At 32.8% G+C, this 25893-nt stretch overlaps 2 protein-coding genes across 2 annotated transcripts; one reads left to right on the top strand and one right to left on the bottom strand.

The window, feature by feature from the left end:
* The first annotated feature begins 1339 nt into the window (after positions 1-1339).
* Positions 1340-24714, top strand: LOC127727230 (uncharacterized). The gene is made up of 6 exons (XM_052234705.1): positions 1340-1806; positions 8232-8408; positions 9891-9958; positions 13134-13463; positions 14561-14935; positions 22596-24714. The coding sequence occupies exons 1-6, from the start codon at positions 1698-1700 to the stop codon at positions 22764-22766; spliced, it is 1230 nt and encodes a 409-aa protein (XP_052090665.1). The 5' UTR covers positions 1340-1697; the 3' UTR covers positions 22767-24714.
* Positions 17125-20191, bottom strand: LOC127727231 (uncharacterized). Its single transcript, XM_052234706.1, has 2 exons — positions 19302-20191; positions 17125-17264 (listed from the first exon to the last, which is right to left on the bottom strand). The coding sequence occupies exons 1-2, from the start codon at positions 20110-20112 to the stop codon at positions 17131-17133; spliced, it is 945 nt and encodes a 314-aa protein (XP_052090666.1). The 5' UTR covers positions 20113-20191; the 3' UTR covers positions 17125-17130.
* Positions 24715-25893: the final 1179 nt, after the last annotated feature.

Below are 25893 nucleotides of genomic sequence, written 5' to 3'. Positions count from 1 at the left end.
TTGTTGAGTTCTTCTGAACAAGACCACAGACCAAAAAGTGTACAAAATATTATTGTGTCCTAGTAAACTTTGCCGTTTGTACACTTGCTAAATTGAACGTTTCTTTCTTGCTTTAGAAAAGTATACTTTCCGAGTTAATCGTGGTCACTTGTCGTGTTTTTTCTCGCCTTTCTTACATAGTATAAGTTCATTTGTATTGTTTTTATGAATAAGTCAACTTCACACAATTGAACTTGTTAAGCAAATATCGTTGGTTTACAAGTGCAAAGTAAACATAATTTTCATATTGAGCGCGAAATTATAGCGAGAAGATCTCTGAGCAAGAATGGATACAAAAATGGAGACCGACTGTAACAGTGATGAGGTAATTAACTATAGTTTTTTAACGGGCCTGTGACTAAACGTTAATATTGTAAAAATGTCAAAGGTGTGTAATATCAGAGACTGACGTAGATACGTCTCTTTTAATATTTATCTATTAGCGATCATCAGGCGTCATCAGGCTACTTATCGAGGTAGCTATCTTTATCCTTTTCCATGAATCACGCCTGGGCTTGAAATCATAAAACTTTGCTTAGTGCTCGGAGCACAAAAATCGTGCTTGAAACATGAAATCCAGCATTATGATTCGTTAAATTTGGAGTACGAGTTCTAAAAACTAACTCGAAAGTTTTATGACCGAGAGGCCTGGTAAACCATCAAATTTCAAGTGAGAGGTTTAGCTAACTATAAAACCAGGTTTATTACACATTTTTCTACATGAGGAAATGTCTGTACCAAGTCAGGAATATTAGTATTTACATTTGTTTTCCTTTTTTTATGTGTTTGAGCAGAGATGTATATATGTCTCTGGTTTGAGCTTTTTGTTTTGCTCAATCTATTTTTTTTTTTAGATTTGGGTTCTATCGACGATATGACTTAATAATTGGCTTAATTTGGTACGAAGCCACGTGGATACACACACATGCGTAACAACCGTTTCATTCCCTTTTACATAATATCCCTATCTTTCGTTGAACTCATGCAATCGAATCAATAGTCAATGAAAAATTATACAATTTATTGTATTGCAATTCAGTAATCAGTAATAATACAGAGTCTTTCGATAAATCTGAAGTAGAGGTAAATGTATTTACAATTTAAGATTTGCTAAATATTCCTTTAATGCATTTTGAGGTCTAGAACAGTGTCTTATCTGCTGAATCTGAGTCACGGAACATGATTTGGATGATTTTGTGAAAAAAATATCTGGCCAGCATTAAACAAATATAAACCAGTGGCGGATCCAGAACTTCTTGTAAAGGGGGGGGGGGGGCGCTGACTGACCTAAAAAGGGGGGGCACTCCAGTCACGCTTCAGTGATTCCCTATATAAGCAACCAAATTTGGAAAAGGAAAGTCCAGGAAAAGAGTGAATCCCCAGGATATTTATTAATATAAAATAAAGGGATATGGAGTAAATGTGTACATGTAGGACAAAATTGCAAACATAGATAGAAAAATACAAATAATTAATTAACGGGGCTTTTATTTCTGTTCTTCATTTTTTTTTTTCGAATAATGCGTGCACAGTTAAATGATCCAACAAATAAAAAACAAAACCCTTAAAATGATCTGCTATTGCAATAGTTATTGGCATTGTAACTTTTTCAAATTATATTTTCTCTGATTACAAGTGTTACTTTTTAGGAGAGAAGAATGGCAGCCCAGCTTGTGGTAAGACCACTTAAAGCCTGTAACAACACCAGAGAGCAGCGAAAAGGTATTGTCTGTTCCACTACAGGTTATGAGGAGTTTCTAAATACATGTAAGTTAGAATTTTATTTTCTATGCTGTATTAATATTTATTTTATACATGTAATTTAATACATACTTATTTAAAATATTCTGATTTGTTACCAAAGCTTTTATTAAATTTGCAACATAAGATACATGTGTCTTATTTCCAGTTTTCTACACCAACAGCAATTTTAGATTTTTTTTACTTTTAGAGGTTATTATCTTTCTTTACACCAAAATTGAATCTAATGAAACACACACATTCAAGGTACCCCCTCCCCTATTTTCAGTAAGTGGAAGACCTTATTGTTATTTTTATGTTGTACACTGCAAACATTATTATTCAATTATGATTGGAACAAAAGCCATTGGAGGAGAAAATCTACAACTGAGGCTTACTGAGTATTATCAAACTTGTTCTGTATCCAGCAGTAAATATTGTAGAAAGGGGTTGTAATCCACACATACAGTTCCCCAAGTCTAACAAACATTTGTACATAAAATTGAAGATAGAAATGGGGAATGTGTCAAACAGACAACAACCCGACCATAGAAAAAACAACAGCAGAAGGTCACCAACAGGTCTTCAATGTAGCGAGAAATTCCCGCACCCGGAGGCGTCCTTCAGCTGGCCCCTAAACAAATATATACTAGTTCAGTGATAATGAACGCCATACTAAACTCCAAATTGTACACAAGAAACTAAAATTAAAATAATACAAGACTAAGAAAGGCCAGAGGCTCCTGACTTGGGACAGGCGCAAAAATGTGGCGGGGTTAAACATGTTTATGAGATCTCAACACTCCCCCTATACCTCTAGCCAATGTAGAAAAGTAAACGCATAACAATACGCACATTACAATTCAGTTCAAGAGAAGTTCGAGTCTGATGTCAGAAGATGTAACCAAAGAAAAAAAAACAAAATGACAACAATACATAAATAACAACAGACTACTTGCAGTTAACTGACATGCCAGCTCCAGACTTCAATTAAACTGATTGAAAGATTATGATTTCATCACATGAATATCAGACACAATCCTTCCCGTTAGGGGTTAAGTATCATACCATCATAACATATATGAGAAAAACATAACCCGTGTCAATTTGCCTGAACAACCTTTTTTTTTTATAAATGTGTTTTAATAGTTCCGATGCAAAGACCCTATAAGTGAATCAATATTAACACCAAAATATGCAATCTTTAATGACCTGACAACAGTATAGTAACTATATCCCTTCTTAATAAGTCTATTTAATGTTTATGTTTTACAATATTGACAATTGTTACTTTAACTATTATCATGCCCCAAAAAGAATACACACAAAACAACAATTGCCCTGGCACTTATGTCAAAATTTTTAATAGTTTTCTTTCAAGATATTTATAAACAACTTTGTGTATTTAGTTGCTTGCATGTAATTGAAAGACAAGGTAATTTGGTTATTATGATTGGCAAAGTTCAAAGGGTTTCATATCAGACTCCACCTTTGAGCTTGATTGTTTCTTGATTATTGCAGACTTTGTCAATCATACTGAAAATGTATTAGTACTGTCATTTTATTGTCCCCTGTGAGGTGCCTTGTTGGGGACATAGAAATACTGGGTGTCTGTCTGTCTGTTCGGTCTTGTTAGCACTCTCACATGTACAATTTTACCAGAATTTTATGAAACTTATTTTATAGGTTTTTATATTACAATGTATTAGTAATGTCTCGGACAAGTTTGAAAATGTGTGGCGATCAACTTTCTCTAAAAGAGTAATGTCCCTTTGAAATATTAATTATATGGAAAATAGCCTTGTAAGAGTTCTCAGGGGTTTGCTAGGATTAACTTATTTTATAGGTGAAAAGCAATAATGTCTCAAACAAGTTCTAAAATGAATGCAGATCAATTTTTTAAAAAAAGTCATGCTCCTTAGAAATATTTATTCTATGGAAAATGGCCTTGTTAGCCCTCTCGCATGTACAATTCTTGGAAGAATTTTATGAAACTATGTCATATGTTTATATAAGTTATGTATCAACAAGTTCGAAAATGGGTGTGAGAATCAAGTTTTTCTTAAAGAGTTATTCCCTTTGATAATATCAATTATATGGAAAATGGCATTGTTAGAGCTCTCACGGGTATTAGTCTTGCCAAAATTTTTATGAAACTTATATTATAGGTTTATAAATGTATAAACAATGTCTTGGACAAGTTAGTATATGGGTGCAGATCAACTTTTTTGAAAGAGTTATGCCTCTTGGAAATGTTAATTGTATTGAAAATAGTTGTTAGAGCTCACACAGGTACAATTCTTAACAGTATTATATGAAACTTTTTCTATAGGTAAACATCAGCAATGTCTTTGACTAGATAGTAAATATTGGTGCTGATCAACTTTTTAAAAAAGAGTTATGCCCCTTGTAAATGTTAATTGTATGGAAAATAGTTTCAATCTCTTGCAATCTCCTGTGTTCATCTTGCCACATGTGAACTATATTCTTTTATTTTTAAAAGTCAAAACTAGCTAGTAAATTCACCAAACTATTGTCATTTGCCAATTGGATTTAAATAAGCTACCCTAAAGAAACAACCAAATGTTCAGTTAACATTTCATTTGTTTATATTTGTATTACTGACATGAGAAGTATTGGGAACTATTTTTAAATGTGTTCTAATATCACTGTGTCTAAACTACCCCGACGAAAAATGTTTGGACTCAATAGTATCTAATGTCCGGTACGGTGACGGACAATCAACAGACAGAGAAAGGTAGAAATTGTGTTTATTTATATGATGTTTTAATTATATTGAAGAATATACATACACATATAACTATTTTCGATAGTGTGATGTAATATTTTCTACCACCGTTCTAGATTGATGGATAAATAAGTAAAAAGGCACATCAAAATGGTGAATTGAGTGAACCCTGCCTCGAATTTGTTTAATTTCTCTTTAAATTGTGCACACTGTACAGAAAGAAAGGTACGGAAAGAAAGATATTAACACGGAGATTTCAAGACTTGTCACTATGATCACCTGAATATTTGCATGTCTGTGCATGGAATGAAAGAAGTGGGTCATGTCAAAATTGAAGCACCCGGTTTTGTCAATGTGTACGACCCGGTTTTGTCCTTAAATTTAACAAAGCAGACCCGGTTTTGTCATAGAAAATAATGCATAATCGCATGACGAAAATTAAAATATGGCGTTCAACAGCAGTTTGAGTGATCGTTGAAAAACATTTTCTTTCAGAGGATAACTTATAACCTTTTTGAATCCGTAAAGACTTGATTCCTGCTATTTTAGAAGAAAGCAAATTTCAATAATGTTTTGTATAAAAAAAAAGGGATAAATTGAAAAGAAACGAAGGTTTTGTAACGCAATTGGATTTTTTTATATCAACTATGTAAATTTAAGTGTTCAAACTTAAATAGCGTACGGCCTTGAAAATTTGAGGACGCACATTTGATATGTGATTATCTTAAAGTTCCGCTCTACTTAAAGGGGGAGACAGTATGATCGTTTGAAAATAAATATTTTAAAACTAAACGTTCATTATAAAGCAAGAGAATAAGACAAATGTATATGCATGCAGAATCGCCCAAGAAAGGGAATTTCCATGCGGCGCAAAGGATCACAATAATAGTGCGTTAAAAATCTGTTTACCCCTCCTTGTTAAAATAATACTAAGTATAAATTAGTATAATAGTCTTAGGCCATCCGGAAATTGCAATGATGATTATTTGATTAGTAATTTTATAAATAAACGATGTTTTATCTCTTATTTGTTTCTTTTCTTTTTTAACATTAACAAATTCATTAATGCACTAGTATCAAGTTAATTGTTAACAAGTACAACTATTATATATAGGTTTACCTCTTCATTGTATAATGATTATCGTACATTGACAAATGTTCTACAATTTAAGCACGTTGGTCAAGTTTAAAATTGTCAATATGCAAGGGCGGATCGAGGCCATGATTTTTGAAAGGGGCGTATTCATAAACGGATTTTATACCGCCAAGCGTAGCAATAGGAACTTATTTTTTACGATTGTTTGTTAAATAAAAAATCATATATAAATCGTAAAAAACATAATAAAATAATTATTTCTAGCCACCAAAAAGGGGGGAGGGGGTCGGCGTACTCCCTCTACCCCCTGGATCCGCCACTGATATAATGTAACTATATCGTATACCATCATAAAATTAAATAAAAGACGAAAAAACAGAGACAGTCGCCAATCGCATATTTACTATAGGGGCTCTGTAATCAAATGAGTTAAGCCTTTTTCAACTCACTGAATTTTATAGTTTGTTCATATGTTGTGCTGTTATCCCAGCTTTTTGTTGTTTTTTTTTTTGTTGTTTTTTTATTTGTGGGGGGGGGGGGGAGGGGGATTGGGAGGGAGCGCTTACACGTTCAACCCCGCCATTCTGTATGTGCCAGTACCGAATCCAGGAGCCTGTAAAACGATGGTTGTCTTTTGTTGCTGTATATTATACATGTATTTGTTTTTCGTTTTTTATTTTGCACATAAATCAGGTCGTTAGTTTTCACTTTAGTTTTATTTACAGTTTTCATTTCGGGGCCTTTTTTTAGCTTGCTATGCCGTATGGGCGTTTCTCATTGTTGGATGCCATACGGTGTTCTATATTTGTTAACTTTTACGTCATTTGTTCTTTGATGGAAAGCTGTCACATTGTCATTTTTCACGGTCTAAACTGCCACTTAGGTTGTTCTACGAAGACGAAGACGAAGATATTGGACGTTGTAATGTTGCAAACCAAATTTTATTTATAAAAAGAAATAATTCTTTCATGCCATGCTCAACGCTCATTTTAACATAGGTAGGCATTATATTTGTTAAATTTTTTAAACCAAGCGTTAGAATTAATGTATCCATCTGATGAATTAAGCCTTTTTCAACTGATTTTTATAGTTCGTTCTTATACTGTACTGTTACACCAATTTCCCAGGGTAGGGGGAGAGTTGGGATCCCGCTAACATGTTTAACCCCGCCACATTCAGTATATATGTACCTGTCCCAAGTCAGGAGCCTGTAATTCAGTGGTTGTCGTTTGTTGCTGTGTTACATATTTGTTTTTCGTTCATTTTTTTCTACATAAATTAGGCCGTTAGTTTCCTCGTTTGAATTGTTTTACATTTGTCATTTCGGGGCCTTTTATAGCTGACTTATGCAGTATGGGCTTTGCTCATTGTTGAAGGCCTTACGGTGACCTATAGTTGTTAATTTCTGTGTCATTTGGTCTCTTTTGAAGAGTTGTCTCATTGGCAATCACACCACATCTTCTTTTTTATATCATAAGGAATTAATGTAAGAACATGCTATAAAGTATTTATTTTCATTTAAACTTAGTTCGAAGATAAGTTCAATAAGGTATACGTATAGCATTCAAAAATGTCTACTCCCTATTTCGAAAAGTTCCCGTTTGAAATATATTTTAACACGACATGTTTGTATTGCAATAACATCTTTATAACATCTTTTTGACTCACATATTTAATTTCTTCCGATGGGCAATGTTCAGATCCGTGTTAACGTAGCTTTTCATAAATATGTGGTTTCAAAACAAAACAAAACTGGGTCCTATACTGAGACAAAACCGGGTCCTTATGTAATAAACAACATTGACGAAACAGGGTCCTTCCATTTTGACATGACCCATTTCTTTCGTTCCATGCACAGAAATGCAAATATTGAGGAGCTCGTAGTGACTAGCCATGCAATATCTGTGTTAATATCTTTCTTTCAGTACTTTTCTTTTCGTACAATGTGCACAATTTAAAAAGAAATTAAACAAATTCGTAGCAAGGTTCACTCAATTCACCATTTTCATGTGCCTTTTTACTTATTTCTCCATTAATCTAGAACGGTTGTAGAAAATATAACATCACACAATCGAAAATAGTTATATGTGTATGTTTATTCTTAAATGTCATTAAAAAAACAAATTAATAAACACAAATTCTACCTTTTCTCTGTCTGTTGATTGTCCGTCACCGTACCGGACATTAGATACTATCGAGTCCAAACATTTTTTGCCGGGGTAGTTTAGACACAGTGAATATAGTAGCTTTAAAACTGTTCATTTTGTTGTTGAGATTGGTGCAATACATTTTTTTGGTTAAAATGTATAAATGTAACATGGTATATTTTATATTGAATGAAACTATAATTCAGCTGATTATAGTAAACTTGTGTTTTTAAATACTTATCATTTCTTCTCAAATTCAAATGATCACAAAAAAGAAAATATATTTTTCGATGCAAAACTTGATAAAAATTTTATTAGGCAATGCCATATTTATCTTCATGGTCTCAACACTACAATACTTGTTTAAGATTCAATATTTTGACGACTTGTTTATTTGTATAAACAAGCAGATGTGCTTTGTACCTCATATGTACCTTAATTGAATTATTTATACATGTAGGCTGTGCAAAGTTTGAAGTTGAAGCCGTTGTTTGTGTGGTTCTTGAGGAAGATGGGACTGAGGTTGATGCAGCATATTTTTCACTCCTACCAGAGAATACTAATTTAATGATACTCTGTCCCGGACAAACCTGGCAAAAAGATACACCACAGAGTAGCACCACACCTAGTGATGAAAGTAAGTAAGAATTCTTTCAAAGAAAAGCATAAAAAGTTATATAAGTATTGAAATATCTCATTTCCAAAGAGATTATTCAGCACCACCCCTCAGTCATGGTCTGTTTAATTAAAAACAATGAACAGTTTTAATATTAAACTTTGTGATTAGGTCAGTTTTTTCATATTCAACTGTTTGTAAGATTGCAATCAAATTGCAAATCGTTCTAAGGCACTGGGCTTCCATAAGAAGAAGTTGGTGTTGTAGTAAATATTAGTTTTGATTGCACAAAAATTTCTATCCTCATAATCAACTTCTACTTCTACCACTGAGTGACCACTGTCATCTATATAAATAAGAAGATGTAGTATGAGTGCCAATAAGATAACTCTCCATCCATGTCAAAATGTATTTAAAGTTAACTATATGTTCACTCTTCTCTGTCACTTGTTGGGTGTGTGCATGCAAAGGAACATGAGCTATAATCAAATATTTTGGTAAAAGGGAATCCCTTGCACATGTTGAGCTCTTACTTAAATTTCATTATATACTTTTGAGAAAAAAACAGTTAAGGGAACCCATTGTCATGACACAAAATCAGTTACATGAACAAGAAAAATAAAAAAACAAAGGAACAGCACTTTCATTGCTGATCTTCATCCTCAAGTCAACCTGCTGCTGTTACATCCCCAAACTTTAGAGTCGGAGGTAGAAATAATGGGTATTGAGTTAGAGGGAGAGAATTAATTGGTAAAGGTGCCCAGAAGGGGGGATATAATGATCCAGGACAGTTTTGGAATGCTGGATATATGAATCGGCCTCAGGGTACATATTTTATATTTAGATCTATTATTTGAAGGGACCTTGGTCGCTGATTGGTCTAAGTAGTTTAACTACCATAATCAATGAGGGGGCTAATGGGGGGTTGTCATCACGGTTCACGAAATGTTTAATTTGCTGATCACAGTTCACAGGAAATATCTCAACACTGTTCACAAAAAATAACAGTTTAACACATTCATCACTGTTCATGAAAAACGACGATTTAAAACCTTCATCACGGAGAACGTTTATCAAATTGAATTAAAAATGTGTCAAGAAAAATGCACTAATCACGAGTCATGGATACTAAATCCATGTAAAATCGAATCACGGAAAGCAAATTTCCACAATCACGAAGGACAAAAATAACCCATCAGCACCTAGGCTCATCAATACAAGTCAACACTGAGCTTCTGCTTGCGAACCCTGCTTGGGTGGGTGCATGCGACTCCAATCTTTATCATGTTTATTTACTAGGATTTTCAGTTTTCCTATTGAAGGTCTGTGTTTTTTTCCAGCAGTCCGGCTTCCTCCATTAAAAAACTGGCTGGCTTGAATAACCCAAAAGTGGTGCTAAGTTAAGTGGTGTTAAAACACCTTGAATCAAAATCAAATCTATGATTTGAATGGGAATTCTTAATAGGACAGAATTTAACCCCTTGTACTTTTTGATATTTTAAGGGATAAACCCAAGGTTGATGTCATATATAGAAAAGTGTAGGACCACCAGCAGAGTTTCAACAGCTGAGGTAAGGTTTTTAAATTCTCAACCTCTTTTGTTCAAAGTTCCAAATTGTGCAATTGAAGTTTTTTTTATATTTATTCCAGAATCATAATGCCTAATCAGATAGTACAAATATGAACATTTGCTCTGCTTTTGTTAAGCAGACAAAATGATCTGTTAAATTGTGAACAACAATTGATATAAAAAAATAAAAAAATAAATGTATATTTTCCCAAAGGAATCAACTTTTTAGCTCACCTTTCCTGAAAGGAAAGGTGAACTTTTGCCATCACTCGGCCTCCGTTGTCTTTAGTCGTAAACTATTTCAAAGATCTTCTCCTTTGAAACTACTAAACAAATTCCAACCAAACTTAAGCTGAATGATCCTAAGGGTATCTAGATTAAAGTTAATGTTTTATATTCCATTTCGTCAAAAAACATGGCCGCCATTGCTAAAAATAGAACATATGGGGTAAAATGCAGATTTTAGCTTATACCATAAAGCCCTTAGAGCAAATCTGACATGGGGTACAATTTTCAGTAGGTCAAGATTTATCAACCCTGAAATTTTCAGATGAATTGAACAACTTATTATTGGGTTGCTGCCACTTACTTGGTAATTTTATGGAAATTTTGCAGTTTCTGGTCATTATCTTGATTATTATTATAGATATTAAGATAAAAGTTTGTAAACAGCAAAAATGTTCAGCAAAGTAAGATCTACAAATAAGTTAAGATGACCAAAATTGTCAATTGACCCCTTAAGGAGTTATTGTCCTTTAATGACAATTTTACACAATGTTTTCATAATATTTAAAAAAAAATAAAAAAATCTCCTCTGATCTACCGAACCAAATTAAACCAAACTTAATCTGAATGTCCATTAGGGTGTCTTAAATAAAGTTTGTGTTTTATTTTCTATTTTTTCAAACAACGGCCATCTTGGCTAAAAATAGAACACATAGTAAAATGCAGTTTTTAGCTTATATTTCAAAAACTCCAGCATTTAAGTCAAATAAGACAAGAAGTTTAAGTATTAATTAGGTCAAGGTCTACATGCCCTGAAATTTTCAGCCATTTGGGTAACCAGTTTTTCAGTTATTGCCCCTGAATTTATGATTTAAAGAAATTTTCGGTTTTTGGTGATTATCTTGAAAATTATTGTACATACAGATAAACTGTAAACAGCAAAATTGTTCAGCCAAGTAAGATCTACAAACAAGTCAAATGACCAAAATTGTCAATTGACCACTTAGGAGTTGTTGCCTTTTAAGGACTTTTTTCACAATTTATTTATCATGTTGGCTTACTTTAAAAAAATCTCCATGGAAACTGCTGAATTAATTTACAGCCAAACTTAGTCTGAATGAGACTCAGAATATCTAGTAATATAAGTTTTATATTTTATTTCTTTGTATGTCAAGAAACATAGCCCTTATGGCTAAAATAGAACATAGGGGGAAATGCATGTTTTTTTTTGCTTTTGAAGAAGATATGACAGATTCGAAGAACATTTATACAAATTGAAAAGCCAAAATAATTATTGATGAAAGATTTAGGCAAAAAAAATTAGGGTGAGGGATTCATGACACTTGAGAGCCTCTTGTTTTAATGTAGCAGTGTCTAAAATTGAAGATGAGTGCATTAGATATTGATATTATTTATTTATCTGATTTTTACAGGTGGATACTCAAACAATAACAACATTAGTCTTTCTGCATAATACCTACTTTCTTTCAATTGAAAATCATTTGCAATCATGCTATATGATGCTTCTCAACTCAGCTGACCTAAAAGGTCAAAAGAGCATTCGATGTCTGGGTCAGTTAACTTTTTATACATTTATAGTTTGATTTTAACATAATTGGTGCCTGCGTCTGACAAATATTTCTGTCATTAGGAGTTCTCCAATATGAATGTGCTAAATGATTTCATACTTGGCCACCAGCTTAACAATGAGTTTTAATGTTTTCAGATTTTTCAGATACCAACTTTGAATCCTGTTTGACAATTAAATTTGAAAACATTTCAATTTGTAAAATGAACTTCAACATTTTTCATCAAACAACAAAGTTGTCGGTGCCATATAGTTTGACCCTTGTCCGAAATTCCAAAATTCCGTTATTCTGATATTCCATTATTCTCAAATTCCATAATTCCGTCATTCGGCAATAAACCATTATACAGTTTTTTACTATACGCCTTCAGATATTGGGCTGATTTTTGGTATGTGAGTTAACCATGATGAGTTACAGATCAAGTTTCAGTATCTTTCCGCTTCACTAATTTTTGCCGAAATTACAGACTTTGGACTTTGAGAAATTGTTGAAAATCACAGTTGTACAGACTTTTTTTGGAAACACCTTCAGATATTGGGCTGATATTTGGTATGTGAGTTAACCAAGATGAGTTATATATCAAGTTTAAGTTTCGTTCCGCTCCACTAATTTTTGCCGAAATTTATACGTACTTTTGACTTTGAGAAATTGTTGAAAATGTCTTTTTTTCTAAACGTCTTCAGATATTGGGCTTATTTTTGGTATGTTAGTTAACCATAATGAGTTACAGGTCAAGTTTAAGTTTCGTTCTGCTCTGCTAATTTTTGATGAAATTACCGGCTTTGACCTTTGATAACTTGTTGAAAATCACATTTATACAGATTTTTTTTCTATACGCCTCCAGATTTTGAGCTGATTTTTTATATGTGAGACTACCATCATGTTTGTGTCCACATGTGTTTATATTGAAATTGCAGATTTTTCAACTTTTTGGGACAGGGCCATTTGTGTCGCTTTGACACATCTAGTTCAGATAAAACTTTCCTGTTTGCCGATGCTTTAAAAAAAATTCAATATGTACATGAACTTCAAAATTTTTTGTCAAAAACTTCTTCGATATGAATGCGTGGAATGACTTCATACTTGGCCACCAGCTTAACAGTCATGAGTTGTAAAATGTGAGAATTTTTCAAATGTTTTCATTACCAACTTCATGTTTCCTGATACTTTGAAATTTTTTCAATATGTTCAGCCATTCTTCTGAGTTAAAGGGGAGGCATGCTTAGCACAATATTGTGTGCAACTTCTTGTTCATATTATAATATAAAAAATGTTTATATGCTCATATTATAATATAAAAAGTTAATCAAGTTTCAACTATTCAAAAAAGATTTAAAAATTAGTTTTATTCCATTTTTACAGAAGAAAACAACATCAGGGAGTAGAACTAAGACTGTAATTATTGGATGGCAGCACTTTTCTTATTCAATAAATAAGTACATTCTCATGAAAAACAGTACCAAACAGTTCAACATTGGACCAAGACCAGTTCAGATGAATAAATGTTTGACCCAAAGCCAAGTCCTCCAGGAGATGGTGCATATTTTTTTTCCAAATGGGAAAAACTTTAAAGGAAAACTCCACAGGATGGAGTATTTCCTGGGTAACTATAAGGGCGAAGAGGCAGCCTTCACACAGTTGGTAGAATATGGTAAAGATAAACCTCACTTATATTTACACACAAAAGAAAAGGTATGGGTAAACCAAATTATGGATCACTATATGTTGCATTGTAATATATTTTCATGTGTGATGAAAAGGTTTTGTCGCATATTAAGCAGAATCTCATACATCAACATTTTAAGAAAATAAAGGGATATTTAGTAAATGTACATACAAAATGCATAGAAAAAATACAAATTATCAATATACAGGGCTTTTATTCCTGTTCAACTTGTCTGTCAATGTAGGGTCTTCAACAATGAACAAATCATTCATACCCTACTATGAGATCAATACGGCCCCTAGCGACGACTTTTAGACCAATGAAAAAAATGTATTTTTAGCTCATGTTTCCTTAAATGAAATGTAAGCTTTAGCCATTTCTACTTGGCATCCATTTTCATCCCTCGTAAACTATTTTAAAAATCTCCTCTGAAAGTATTGAAATAATTCTAACCAAACTTTAGCTGAATAATTCTTAGGGTATCTAGAATTAAGTTTATGTTTTATTTTCTGTTTCTTCTAAAAACATGGCTGCCATGGCAAAAAATAGAACATATGGGTAAAGTGCAGTTTTTGGCTTATGTCTCAAAAACTAAAGCATGAAGAGAAATCTGACAAGGAGTTAAAGTGACACATTCACCAAAGTTGTTGAGGGATCTCTTAAGGAGTTATTGCCCTTTAAATACAATTTTACACAATTTGTTCATCATGTTTCCAAAAAAAAAGTGAGTGACATAGAATTAAAACTAATTAAAAGTACAAATATTCATTATGATGCGATCTTTTTAATTTGTATGCCAAATTAGGGTTTTGACCCCAATTCCATGGTTTACTGAACATGGATAATGAAAGTGCAATTGTGGTATCTGTGTAGTGTGGATAAATGTTCTTGGTTGACTAAATTACCATACATGGAAGAAATTGTCCAACTTGGAAACAGTCTGTGTTCAAAATAGGTTACAAATATTACTGGAGGCTTCTGGAAACCTAAAAGCCTAAAAATGTGGCACACAGTACATATTTTGCCTTAATTGTAATTAGTGAAACTGGACTTCAGAATTTAAAGGTGCATGTAGTATTATTTTTCAAATATATGTAGTATTGATATTAATTTTTTATTGCAGATACCTAAATTTGAGGTCCAATCTTGTTCTGACAGTCAAGACAGTGATATAGAACTACCAGCACTGTCAACTTCAAGGAACTCGCCTCAAAATGCCACTCCATCTTCGTCGCAAACTTACCAATTGCAATATACCACTATGGCCACACCTGCAAGTAACCAATATACCACTATGACCCCACCAGCAAGTAACCAATATACCACTATGACCCCACCAGCAAGTAACCAATATAACACTAGGACCCCACCAGTAAGTAACCAATATAACACGTTGACCACGCCAGCCAGTACACACGTCTCTCCTGCAAACTGGATACAGCTAGACACACCAACTGTCAGCGTATCGAAAGACTTCATGCACAGGTCAATTACCGCAGTTAGTATATTTCTAAATTCATAAAAATATGTATACCCTTTATAAAAGGGGACCAAACTGTTTTCTTTCAGCATGTCTGTCTCATAAATATATTTTTTTATATGAGTGAGCTATACCATGTGTTGTGTTTTCAGATTCATCACTCAACAACTTCCAAACACTAAACTCTTTTATACATAGTTGAGAATTTCCGTTCTATTTTTCTCCAGAACTACATACAAGATCTTTCTGGAATTTAGTATCAATGATAGAAATGTGTTCTATACCATGTAAAATTTTAAGATTCATGACTCAACATGTGAAATGAACACTTGCATATTATTTAACATAATAGGTTAGTTGATTAATTTTGGTGCATTTTTTATGGAACTTAGTAACTTATCGGTGCTTTCTGAAATGTGGTATAAAGGTTAATATGAGTGAGCCATATGTTTTCAGTTTCATCACTGAATAACTTCCTGTTAGCTGTATACTTTTTATGAGGGGTATCATTATTATTTAACATAGAATAAACTAGAGGTACTGTGATCAGAGCTCACAAAATTATACTGCTGTTCCTTGCAAAGTTGATGTTATGGTATTGGAAACTCTAAAAATCAATTTGACCAGAAACCAAATAGGATTATGTTCTTATTCAATACTTCAAACGAACATAAAGCATTTACAAAGTAAAAACTCAACACAGTTTTTGGTTATCAGCTCGCCCCGACAGCACAGAAAGCTTATTTTTATTATAAACAATAAACAAATGTCCAATTTGCTGTCATCGACCGCTGCCATCACATATAAACACAATCTACAATAGAAAAATGTTCTATAAGTTGAAGAAAAAATCATTTCGATTTACATACATGTATTTTATCAACTATTTTCTACATAACATACTGATTCACATTCCTATGAAGTCTTAATAAAAGGGGTGGGTGGGTGGGAAAACGAACCTTTCTGTCGGATAGGCGAACCTCGAATGACAATTCTAGATATCTTATTATAATTTTAGCGCTAAAATTCTAGCATGAAGTTATCATGATTGATATAACTTAAACCGGTAATAACTTACTGATGGTCCAATCAAATTAAACATAAACATGTTTAGATTTAAACACACGTGTTAAAAGTAAACAAATACACGTGTTCCCGAGTAACCTTTATAAATACATTTATGTTCTTATTCAATACTTCAAACGAACATAAAGCATTTACAAAGTAAAAACTCAACACAGTTTTTGGTTATCAGCTCGCCCCGACAGCACAGAAAGCTTCGATTGATAAAGAAAGGGACATAAAGAAAAAGGGGGGACAAACAATATAAATTACAATCCTAAATTCTTAGATACTGACAATCTGTTGAGTATACTCTCTTTAACATAACCATCTTTGGCTTTATCACTTTTCCATCTCCCGTGTTTCTTAAACAACCGGTCATCTATTCCAGCTTCTGCCGCGGCAGTAGCTCCTCCTGACCTCAAACTATGTAAGCCAAACTGTTTTTTATCAAGACCTAAACTGTCAAGTGCAGATAACAATAACACTCTGGCTCTGGTGTAAGAAATATGACTACTCTTTCTAAGTTTGTATATATTCAAAGATTTACAATAACAAATAGATCTAAAAATAAAATCATTCGATTCTTCAGGAAAGTTAGCTAACTTTAGATAACGCTGAAGTACATCTACCGGGCATGTAATATTCCCTGTTTTTGAAATGACAACATCTTTCCCTTCCCTATATACATCAGTTTTACTCTTGACTAAATGAAGTGTAAGGTAAGTAGGGGAAAACTGTATATCAGACCTTCTCAAGTTAGCTAACTCGGAGAATCTTAAAAAGCCAGCATAGGCTAATAAACACATACATGCTATTCTTACATCTTTTAAATTACAAGTATTATTAGCATATTTACATACAATATTTTTCAAAATATGCGGTGTGATAGGTTCTTTTTTGACAACTGAATGACCTATTTTTCTATGAGCCCCTTCAAGAACAGATGCAACTAGATTATTTTCACTGGGATCAGCAACGCCAGCTAATTTATGTGCCCATTTTATGGCGTAAAAAGCATCATTTAATTTTGAAACCGATTTTGCAGTTTCAGACAAATGAATTAAATATAAAGAAATATGTAAATGAGATGCTGGCAATGGTGAAAAAGAATATTGACTAGTCCACTTACACCATGAATTGAAGGCATATCAATATTTCTTCTGAGTACTCGCAGCCTTGGACGAAAGAAGGAATTCTGGTAACTGTTTGAACAAACTGCTGAGATCATTATTAGAGGCAACTTGTGAATTAAAGTCTGACCAATGTCCTACTGAAAAAATATCTGAAAAACGTAAAATTGCAATAACATTTTATATACATATACAGAGGACGATTATTAGCATATTTCAGATTTCTATACACAGTAAAATATAATATATATTCAAATATTTCAACGCCAGCTACAATATCTTTATAGATACTAGGGCCATAAACTGTAAAACAAATTACCATGCCTGCTAAAATATCATTATAGATACTAGGGCCATGTCAAATAAAAAACCAAGCCTGCTACAATATCATTACCGATACTAGGGCCATGTCAACATAAACACCCATGCCTGCTACAATATACATATACTAGGGCCATGTCACAAACAGACCATGACTGCTACAATATATCTATATATATATTAGGGCCATGTCACAAACAGACCATGCCTGCTAAAATATATCTATATATATTAGGGCCATGTCTAAGATGCATCTAGCAAAACAGCCAAAACTGGCGAACCAAACGGTTCAATTCCGAATATCGTATTCTTATTCGAACCTTGCTTATAAATACCATCAGTATTTTTAAACACAATAACATCTTTTACGTAATCTTGATAAATCAGATGTTTATCGAATATCAAAGGCCAGAATGCAGCAGAAATCCACTTAGGCACAACTAACGTGCCTCGAGCTTTACAAGCTATAATGTGTTTAATCGATCGTATCACAAGATTAATTGGTGGAACTAGCCAATTATTTTCATTGGTCCAAACTTGAGAAAATGCATCAACTGCTTCAGAATCAGGTTGCCAAAATAAGGAGTTAAATCTCATAACTTTTCTATTTTCGACACTTGCAAACCTGTCAATCGAATAAGGACCCCACATATCATTTAAAAAATTGAAAAATATATGTGTGACTCCCCAGTCCTCGAAATCAACCATTTTGCTGATATAATCAGCCTTTTCATTTTCTTTTCTGGGAATCCATTGAATGTCAATTGATATTCCTTTTTGAATGCAAAATGAAAAAATAGATTTTGCTATAACATGAAGATTTTCTTTCATACTTCCCGAATTAACAATTTTGACACAATTTTGATTGTCAGTAAACCACTTTATAGTTTTTCCTGTGAAACTATTCTTAAAAGAAAAAAGGGCCAACTCTATAGCTTTCAGCTCTCTCCATGTGGAGCTTTGTACCGTTTCACTACATGTCCACATCTTATGGAAAATCTTATTTTCTAATTCAACGGTGTATGCACCAGCGGCAATATTACTAGCATCTGAGTATATGACAACAGAAGATTTACTGTAATGACATAAATTACGATAGTTAATCATGGTGACATTTTCTAACCAGAACTTTAACTCTGATAAAACCTCGACGGGTTTGTACCCTGTAATGGGAATATCCCACCCAATTCTACTTTCAATTTCCATGTAACAGAACTTTGACATAATTCTAGCCACATTTCCGATTACGGGAGTCATAGAAATAATTCTACCTACAACCTGAGCTAAAGATCTAGCTGTAACATAGGGAAATTTAGCCAAAATTACATTCAATGAGAAAATCAAATCGTCAACTCGACGTTGAGTAATAGATAATTTGTATTCTTTCGAGTTCCAAACTATTCCCAACCATTCTAACTCGGTAACAGGTTTAAAAACAGACTTCTCCTCGTTAATAAGGAAACCAGCATCAATCAAAGACCTTTTTACGAAGGACGATTGCTCATTACATGTATTTTCATCTGGACTCATGCCAAATCCATCATCTAAATACAAAACAACTTTTATACCGTTTCCACGCCAAAATTTTACTAGTGGCCTCAAACATTTAGTAAAAATGTACGGACCGGTAGTAATTCCGAAAGCTAAAACAGTATAGCAATAAAATTGACCTTCCCACTGAAAACCTAAGAAAGTCTGTTGCTGTGAGCATATGTCTAAGTGAAAATAACCAGATTTTAAATCAAACTTAAACAGATACATATCTTTGTCAAAATATTGTATAGCTAACTTCCAATCCTCAAATTTTATTTTTTCGCGCTTTATGTGTTTATTCAATTGACTCATATCTAAAATAAGTCGTTTCTTACCGGACTTTTGAGTAGCAACACTCAATGGATTTACCACATATGGTTGAAAAGGCACTTTAATTACGCAACCTATTTGAACTAAATCTTCAATTGACTTTGTGACAAATTCAGTATTCTGCCGTGCTGATCTATTATTTCTGTGGTACATTTTAAAAGGTGTATCTATAAATGGAATAACATAACCATTTTTTATTGTATCAAGCACAAAAGGACAAGCACCTATATTTTCCCAATACTTTACATGACAAGCTAATCTACCTTTCACCCCTTTAAATTTATCATATGACTGACAATTTTCAAAATATTGAACTTGATCTAAAAAAGATTCTATATAATCGTTATCAACAAAACATGTAGAAAATTGGTCATTAATAGTGTCTAAATACTTATCATTCACAATGACTGGAGAGTGACGTTCAGGCCCTACTTTACTACTTCTGGTAGGTTGTGGAGTTGCTGTTGGATGACCTGAGACTGGCGAGAAGAGGACAGTTTTTTCTCCAGTGGCCTTGTTGCTTGCAGTAGTGGCACGTGTCGATTGAGCAAGGCTCACGCCTTGCGAAGCTCCCACGAAAGGGCTGTTGCTGATTACGTTGATAATGCTGAGCGTAAGCAGGGTTACCATAAGATTCCGCAGGTTGTTGACGAGGCGGATTTTTTGGGTAAGGTTGCTGGCGAGATTTTGACTTCTCCTTGGAGGTACGGATAGCTCTGGTCTCAGCTTGTCGTATCTTTCTCTCATCTTCAGAATCTGAAGCCACGGCATTGGATTCGTATTCCCTAACGGTTCCCCAACCAGCAGGGGAAGCATCAGCTATGCGTATTTTCTTATTACGGCTTTTGATCTTATCAGTTATGTCAAGAACTAATCTATAGGCTTGAGTATTGGAGTTAGGGATGAATTTTGAAAGTTTATTAACAGTGTCTAATAATTCCTCGTTAAAGGTGTACTGAATTCTGTTTCCTTCCCCCTTAAATTTTAGAGTGACGTCCTCCTTAATTTTTCTCTTAAGGCAATCTTGTTCTTGTATGAGTTCAGATTTCAACTCACCTAACTTGCTGTCTAAAATTGTCTTAAAAAGCTCTACAGTATCTACCAAATCAGACGACTTATCAGCTGCTTTATGAATATTAGGTGGCGGTAAACTATTATCTCCTTCGAGTAGTATGTCTTCATTCAATTCCAGACGTGGAGAAGATTCGGACATTTTACCAAGTGGCGATTTAAGAAAAAACGAACCTTTCTGTCGGATAGGCGAACCTCGAATGACAATTCTAGATATCTTATTATAATTTTAGCGCTAAAATTCTAGCATGAAGTTATCATGATTGATATAACTTAAACCGGTAATAACTTACTGATGGTCCAATCAAATTAAACATAAACATGTTTAGATTTAAACACACGTGTTAAAAGTAAACAAATACACGTGTTCCCGAGTAACCTTTATAAATACATGGTGCACAATGGTATTATATGATTAAGAATCTCCAAAAGTTTCATTAAATAATGATTAGCAGTTTAGGAGAAGTTGTTGATACAAAATGAGTACCCCAGTTATATGGCAATGGTAAAGTCCATGTTTTTGAAATAAAAACTAAAAAAAAATAACCTTGAACAAAAACAAAATAGGAGTGCATTATAGCATTATATCATAAAAAATCTTGAGAAAGTTTCATTAAATTATAATAAGTGATTTAGGAGGAGTTGGTGATACAACATGGATACCCCCAAGGTTTTGTCAATTGAAAAGTCCCTGTTTTTTAAATGGAAATCCCAAAAATGATTTTGAACAAAAACAAAATAGGTGCACAATGGCATTATATCATAAATAAATCGGGGAAAGTTTCATTAAATTATAATCAGTGGTTTAGAAGGATACAACATGGATACCCCTATTTCATGGCAATAGTCCCATGTTTTTCAAATGGAAACCCCAAAAATGATTTTCAACAAAAACAAAATAGGAGGTGCACAATGGCATTTCGTTCTGATAAGTGGTTAAGGAGGAGTAGGGGATACAAAATGAAACATAGTGTGCAAGACGGACACAGGGAAGGATGGACTTTCCCATCACTATATACCTCCACTTTAAAAAGCGGGGGTATAAAAATGAAAATGGGGAATGTGTTAACAATTTGCAAGGCTTCAGCTTAACAATTACATGATCAGTTCTTTGTATTTGTATTCATATCTAGTATATTAATGTTTTGATATTGGGGTTCATGACAAATATATGCCGAGCGAGTGTAGCAGAAACACATTTTCTTGCTTCTTCAGATATATGCATACATTTATCAAGCCTGTTTTTCCATAGTGAAATGGCCATTTTATTTCAGATTATTTTATAATCCTAATGCAGTTAATCATCCACAGCAATATATGGTTATGTTCATTGATTTTTTCTCTGTATTGTGAGCAATTTGTCCCATGTACATTTACAAATGTACTTCATATCCTTTTATTTTTTATGAATTATTGTCAATCAAAAATCAAGTGAAATTATCAAATAAACACAAAAAGCTTGTAGAAAGTAGAAAAGATATTTCAATACCTATAATGCATTTTAGGCCAGGTCAGTCATAAACCTGGTCTATAGTATGGTGATGTTGGGGAGGCAGTATGGCCGGCAAATTGGCAGGAAGGGAAAATGGGTATATAATTTATGTAATCAAGTCGTCCTACAGTTTTGAATCTAGATCATTAAAATTTTACAGGAAGTTTATATATATATATATATATATGTATTGACCTTTATTACAGTTCACCTGCAAATTGGGAATCATTTAAAGATTTTTTTCACCCATTTTCAGGACAGAAAATTTTAAAAAAGAAGGTTGCATTAGTCTTGTGTAATCAGCACTATAGTTTTCAACCTAGGTCTGTGAAACATTACAGGAAGGCAAGCCAACACACATGTTTAAGTTCTGAACAGGCTATTATGGAATTGTTTGAAGAGATATATCTGGTTTTTCAAATTTGGAAGCATAGTTATTTTCCAGTAAAAAATATAAACAGTGTATTTTCTTGTAATTATCTCCTGATCACACAGTTTTCAACTATGATCCTAATTCAAAAATCACTAAACCAACCTGGGCATTTTAAACTGACCAATTTTTATTTTTTTCTTCTATCAAAAGCTTACTAACAACTAAAAATTCTATTGATTATCTTTGTTAAAATAAAAAAATCTGACAATCAGACACAATTTTTTCCTTAGTTTTAGGTAAATCAGCTACCAATTTTATGCCAAACTGTTAATTAATGTAACATTATAATTTCTTGTCTTTTAGCATGATGATAATTCACAAAGGTGCACAGTGTGTGTGGATCGACCACATGCAGTTATAATACCATGTGGTCATACATTTTGTATGGCATGTGCTACAAAGATTGAGGCATTAGACCAGCCTTGTCCGGTATGCAGAACAGCCATTCAAGATGTAAATCAGTGTTTTCCTTAAAAGAGGATTATAGACATAATGAACATGTATGATGATATGAGATTTGTTTTTGTATTTTTTCATGGTAGTATAAATGATGGCTGTGAAGTAGTTCTGTCATTTTTGGATAACTTTTGTTCAGGCAGTTAGCACCATTCCATAGTTGAAGGTCATGATAGAAATTTTACCTGATTTGACGACAACTCTATCTACATATACTTAAATGTTTACAATGGTTTTATGTCAGACATGCATTTGAGCTGTTGCACTCTTTAGTCTGTTTTGTGCAACTGTCATTTATTTATGCATGAATATAAATAAGATAAGTGTATCATTTTATAAAATCCATAATTGACATGCTTCCATTTATTGATCAGATCACACAACTTGTTCTGTTGTTATGAGTCTAAAGACGACAATCTTTCTTCTGTTTATTGTCATACTAAAATGTTTGTTTAAAGGTTGACAGTAGCTCTACCTTCATTATGACAAAGTCTTCAAATTTCATATTTTATTGTGTTTATCTTATGAACATTAGGAAAATGTTGTAATTAGATCATGTAAATGATTAGAAATGCTTCAACATCATCATTTCGTGGAGTCTTTATTTATTTAAGTTTCTGGCCTAATATATTTATTTTTGCAGTAGATGTAAATTTGAGTTACAGCAAAAAAATAGTAATGTAGGTGCTGATGGCTTGAAATATTGGTATGATAAAAACCCACTTTCCTATAGAAACTGACTCCTGCAAATGTATTAAAAAAAACTTAGGTGTTAACTATTAAACCAAAAAAAAATATTGAAATATCAGGCAAACAAGAAATCTTTTAATTACAAACAAAAAGGAAATGTTTTTGTCCTCACAAAATGTCTGAGATATGTAACTTGGTCAGCAATGTCAAAAGTTCTCTTTTTCAATATTAGCATTATGTTGTTGATTCGAAAAGTGAGCTTTAATTTATTTAAAAGGCAGGGTTAGTTCATTAAAACCTCAGAACTGTTTTACAGATAGCATTTGTTTCCCAGAGAGGGATTTTTTATGTATTGTGGTTTAATCTTAATTGTATCTTTTAGATATATGGTTCTGTATTTTTTGTAAGTGAATCTGACAATTACTGATCAGGTTTTATATGATAACAATTAATAAATTTCATTTTTTTTATATATATACTATAGCATTTTTTTTGGTTTGTTATGCCATGGATTTGGAAAACATAAGGAACTATTTTGACATATGTTAACTAAATAACACAAAACAGTTTTAAGTTCTTATTTTCCCTATTTTTGCAAGGACATATGGAACAGAAAGTATCAAGCTCAATTTATTTATCTCAAACTAGTAATGGCCATTAATGTGCAATTTAAGCTATATTTCTGTTTCATTTTATTGTATGATTTTAAAAAATCTCCTCTGAAACCACAAGATTGATTTGTATTAATGTTCTTTAGAACGTTTTAAAATATTTTTATGCGGTATTCTGCACAGAACTGAAAATGGGATTTTTATTTGGTGAAAAAACAAGGATGTCATTGTAAAAAAGATCATATGTGTAATGGTAAATTGTAGTTTTTAGCAATCAAATTAAAATTTATGAGATATATGGGAGAGAAAATGATCAATGACTCAACAAAAAGCTGCCCTTTAATTTTTAAAAATAATTTGAGACCTTTCTGGGAGTTTTGGCTGTTTATTTATTACTGATATCTATTTATATTATATCAACAGTATAACAGCATACGTAATTAATTAATTGAAATATGTTCAGTTAACATTTGAATTTGTATGATTATTCCTGAAGTATTTCCTTTATAACATTTTATGATTATAAGTTATATTTTAATTGCAATCATAACTTGCATTGTTATTTATTTAAGTTCTCATTTTATACAAATTGTATTTTTATTTTATTGGTCTCTGGTCTGATGATCAAACTTTACTTTTTAATAAAATGTTATGATGTTTTGTTCTTTATTTTAATTTATTATTGCTTTTAATTTAATATATTTATTAATTGATCATAATCAACCTTTGATCAAATATCACCATTCACAAATGATTGATAACAATAGTTTGACTTTCAAATTTTAAGATTCAATATAAACCTTCCTATTTTGTGCTTTGAGTCTACAGTTTTATCTCTAGTGTCGCTGCTTATCAATGGTTAGCTCCTTACAAAATCTAGGGTATACAATGTCACTTGATCACTCCAGAGTATTTTTAAATACCTTCAAACTAAGTTTGGGTGATATATATGTTTCATTATGTCAGTCTTTGGTCTGTCCAACATATAATCCACGACTGCTCATAAGATGCTTGTTTGTAGTAATACAAGTGTACTAAAGCAATGTGGGGTCACTGTATGGAGATGTGCATATTGTTAGAAATTTTCTGTTTCTTTTCGTTGATAAAGATTTCATGGTAATGTATTTAATATAAATAAGATGTGATGTGAGTGCCAATGAGACAAACCTCCATCCAAGTCACAATGTATTAAAGTAAACCGTTATTGGTCAAAGTATGGCCTTCAACACATTGTCTTGGCTTGCAACGAAGAGCATGCTATAAAGGGCCCCAAAATGACCAGTGTAAAATAATTCAAACAGGAAAACTAAAAGTCTAATCTTTATATATAAATCGAGATACAAAAACACCTATAAGCCACACCAACAAACGACAATCACCGAACAAAGGGCTGACGTAGGACGGGTGCATATAACAATGCAGCGAGTTTTAGTGTACATTCGAGACATGAAGATCATTAATGGATAATCTTTTTATTATGTCCAGTGACAATAATTTGAGAGGCATGTTAATTTACCACTGTCTGGAAATAGATACATGATTTGTCTGGTTAGCTGCTCCTTCAGTTTTTGGAAGTATATTGCTTTTAATACTTTGTAAGATGTTTAAACACTAACCTGAGGATGTGCATGTCTACCAGATTTTAATTTTTCAAAAATATTCTGAAAATAAGAGGTATGCATCTTGATTACCAAAATATATGGCGCTGAAAAAAACATTTCCGGTCTCAAAGAAACCATTTTATACCCTGATTCCCAAAATATATGGTTACTAGGAACTTTTTCAATGATAATGTGCCAAAAAAAAAACTTCAGGTTTGATCAAGGTCACTTTCAGTTGACCTT

Source organism: Mytilus californianus, unplaced genomic scaffold, assembly GCF_021869535.1.
Source record: "Mytilus californianus isolate M0D057914Y unplaced genomic scaffold, xbMytCali1.0.p SCAF_19, whole genome shotgun sequence".
NCBI classification, from domain to species: Eukaryota; Metazoa; Mollusca; class Bivalvia; order Mytilida; family Mytilidae; genus Mytilus; species Mytilus californianus.
The sequence above is the reverse complement of the archived record's forward strand: the minus strand, read 5'-3'. Positions and strand labels throughout refer to the sequence as shown.

Bases quoted from the DNA above. Each gene is read 5' to 3' on its own strand.
- LOC127727230 (XM_052234705.1), top strand. From the start codon at position 1,698: ATGGCAGCCCAGCTTGTGGTAAGACCACTTAAAGCCTGTAACAACACC. The intron at 1,807-8,231 runs GTAAGTTAGAAT...TTATACATGTAG, and splicing joins TGAGGAGTTTCTAAATACAT to GCTGTGCAAAGTTTGAAGTT. The intron at 8,409-9,890 runs GTAAGTAAGAAT...TGATATTTTAAG, and splicing joins CACCACACCTAGTGATGAAA to GGATAAACCCAAGGTTGATG.
- LOC127727231 (XM_052234706.1), bottom strand. From the start codon at position 20,112: ATGCTTCCCCTGCTGGTTGGGGAACCGTTAGGGAATACGAATCCAATG. The intron at 17,265-19,301 runs GTAAGAAACGAC...TACGTTTTTCAG, and splicing joins TGTTGCTACTCAAAAGTCCG to ATATTTTTTCAGTAGGACAT.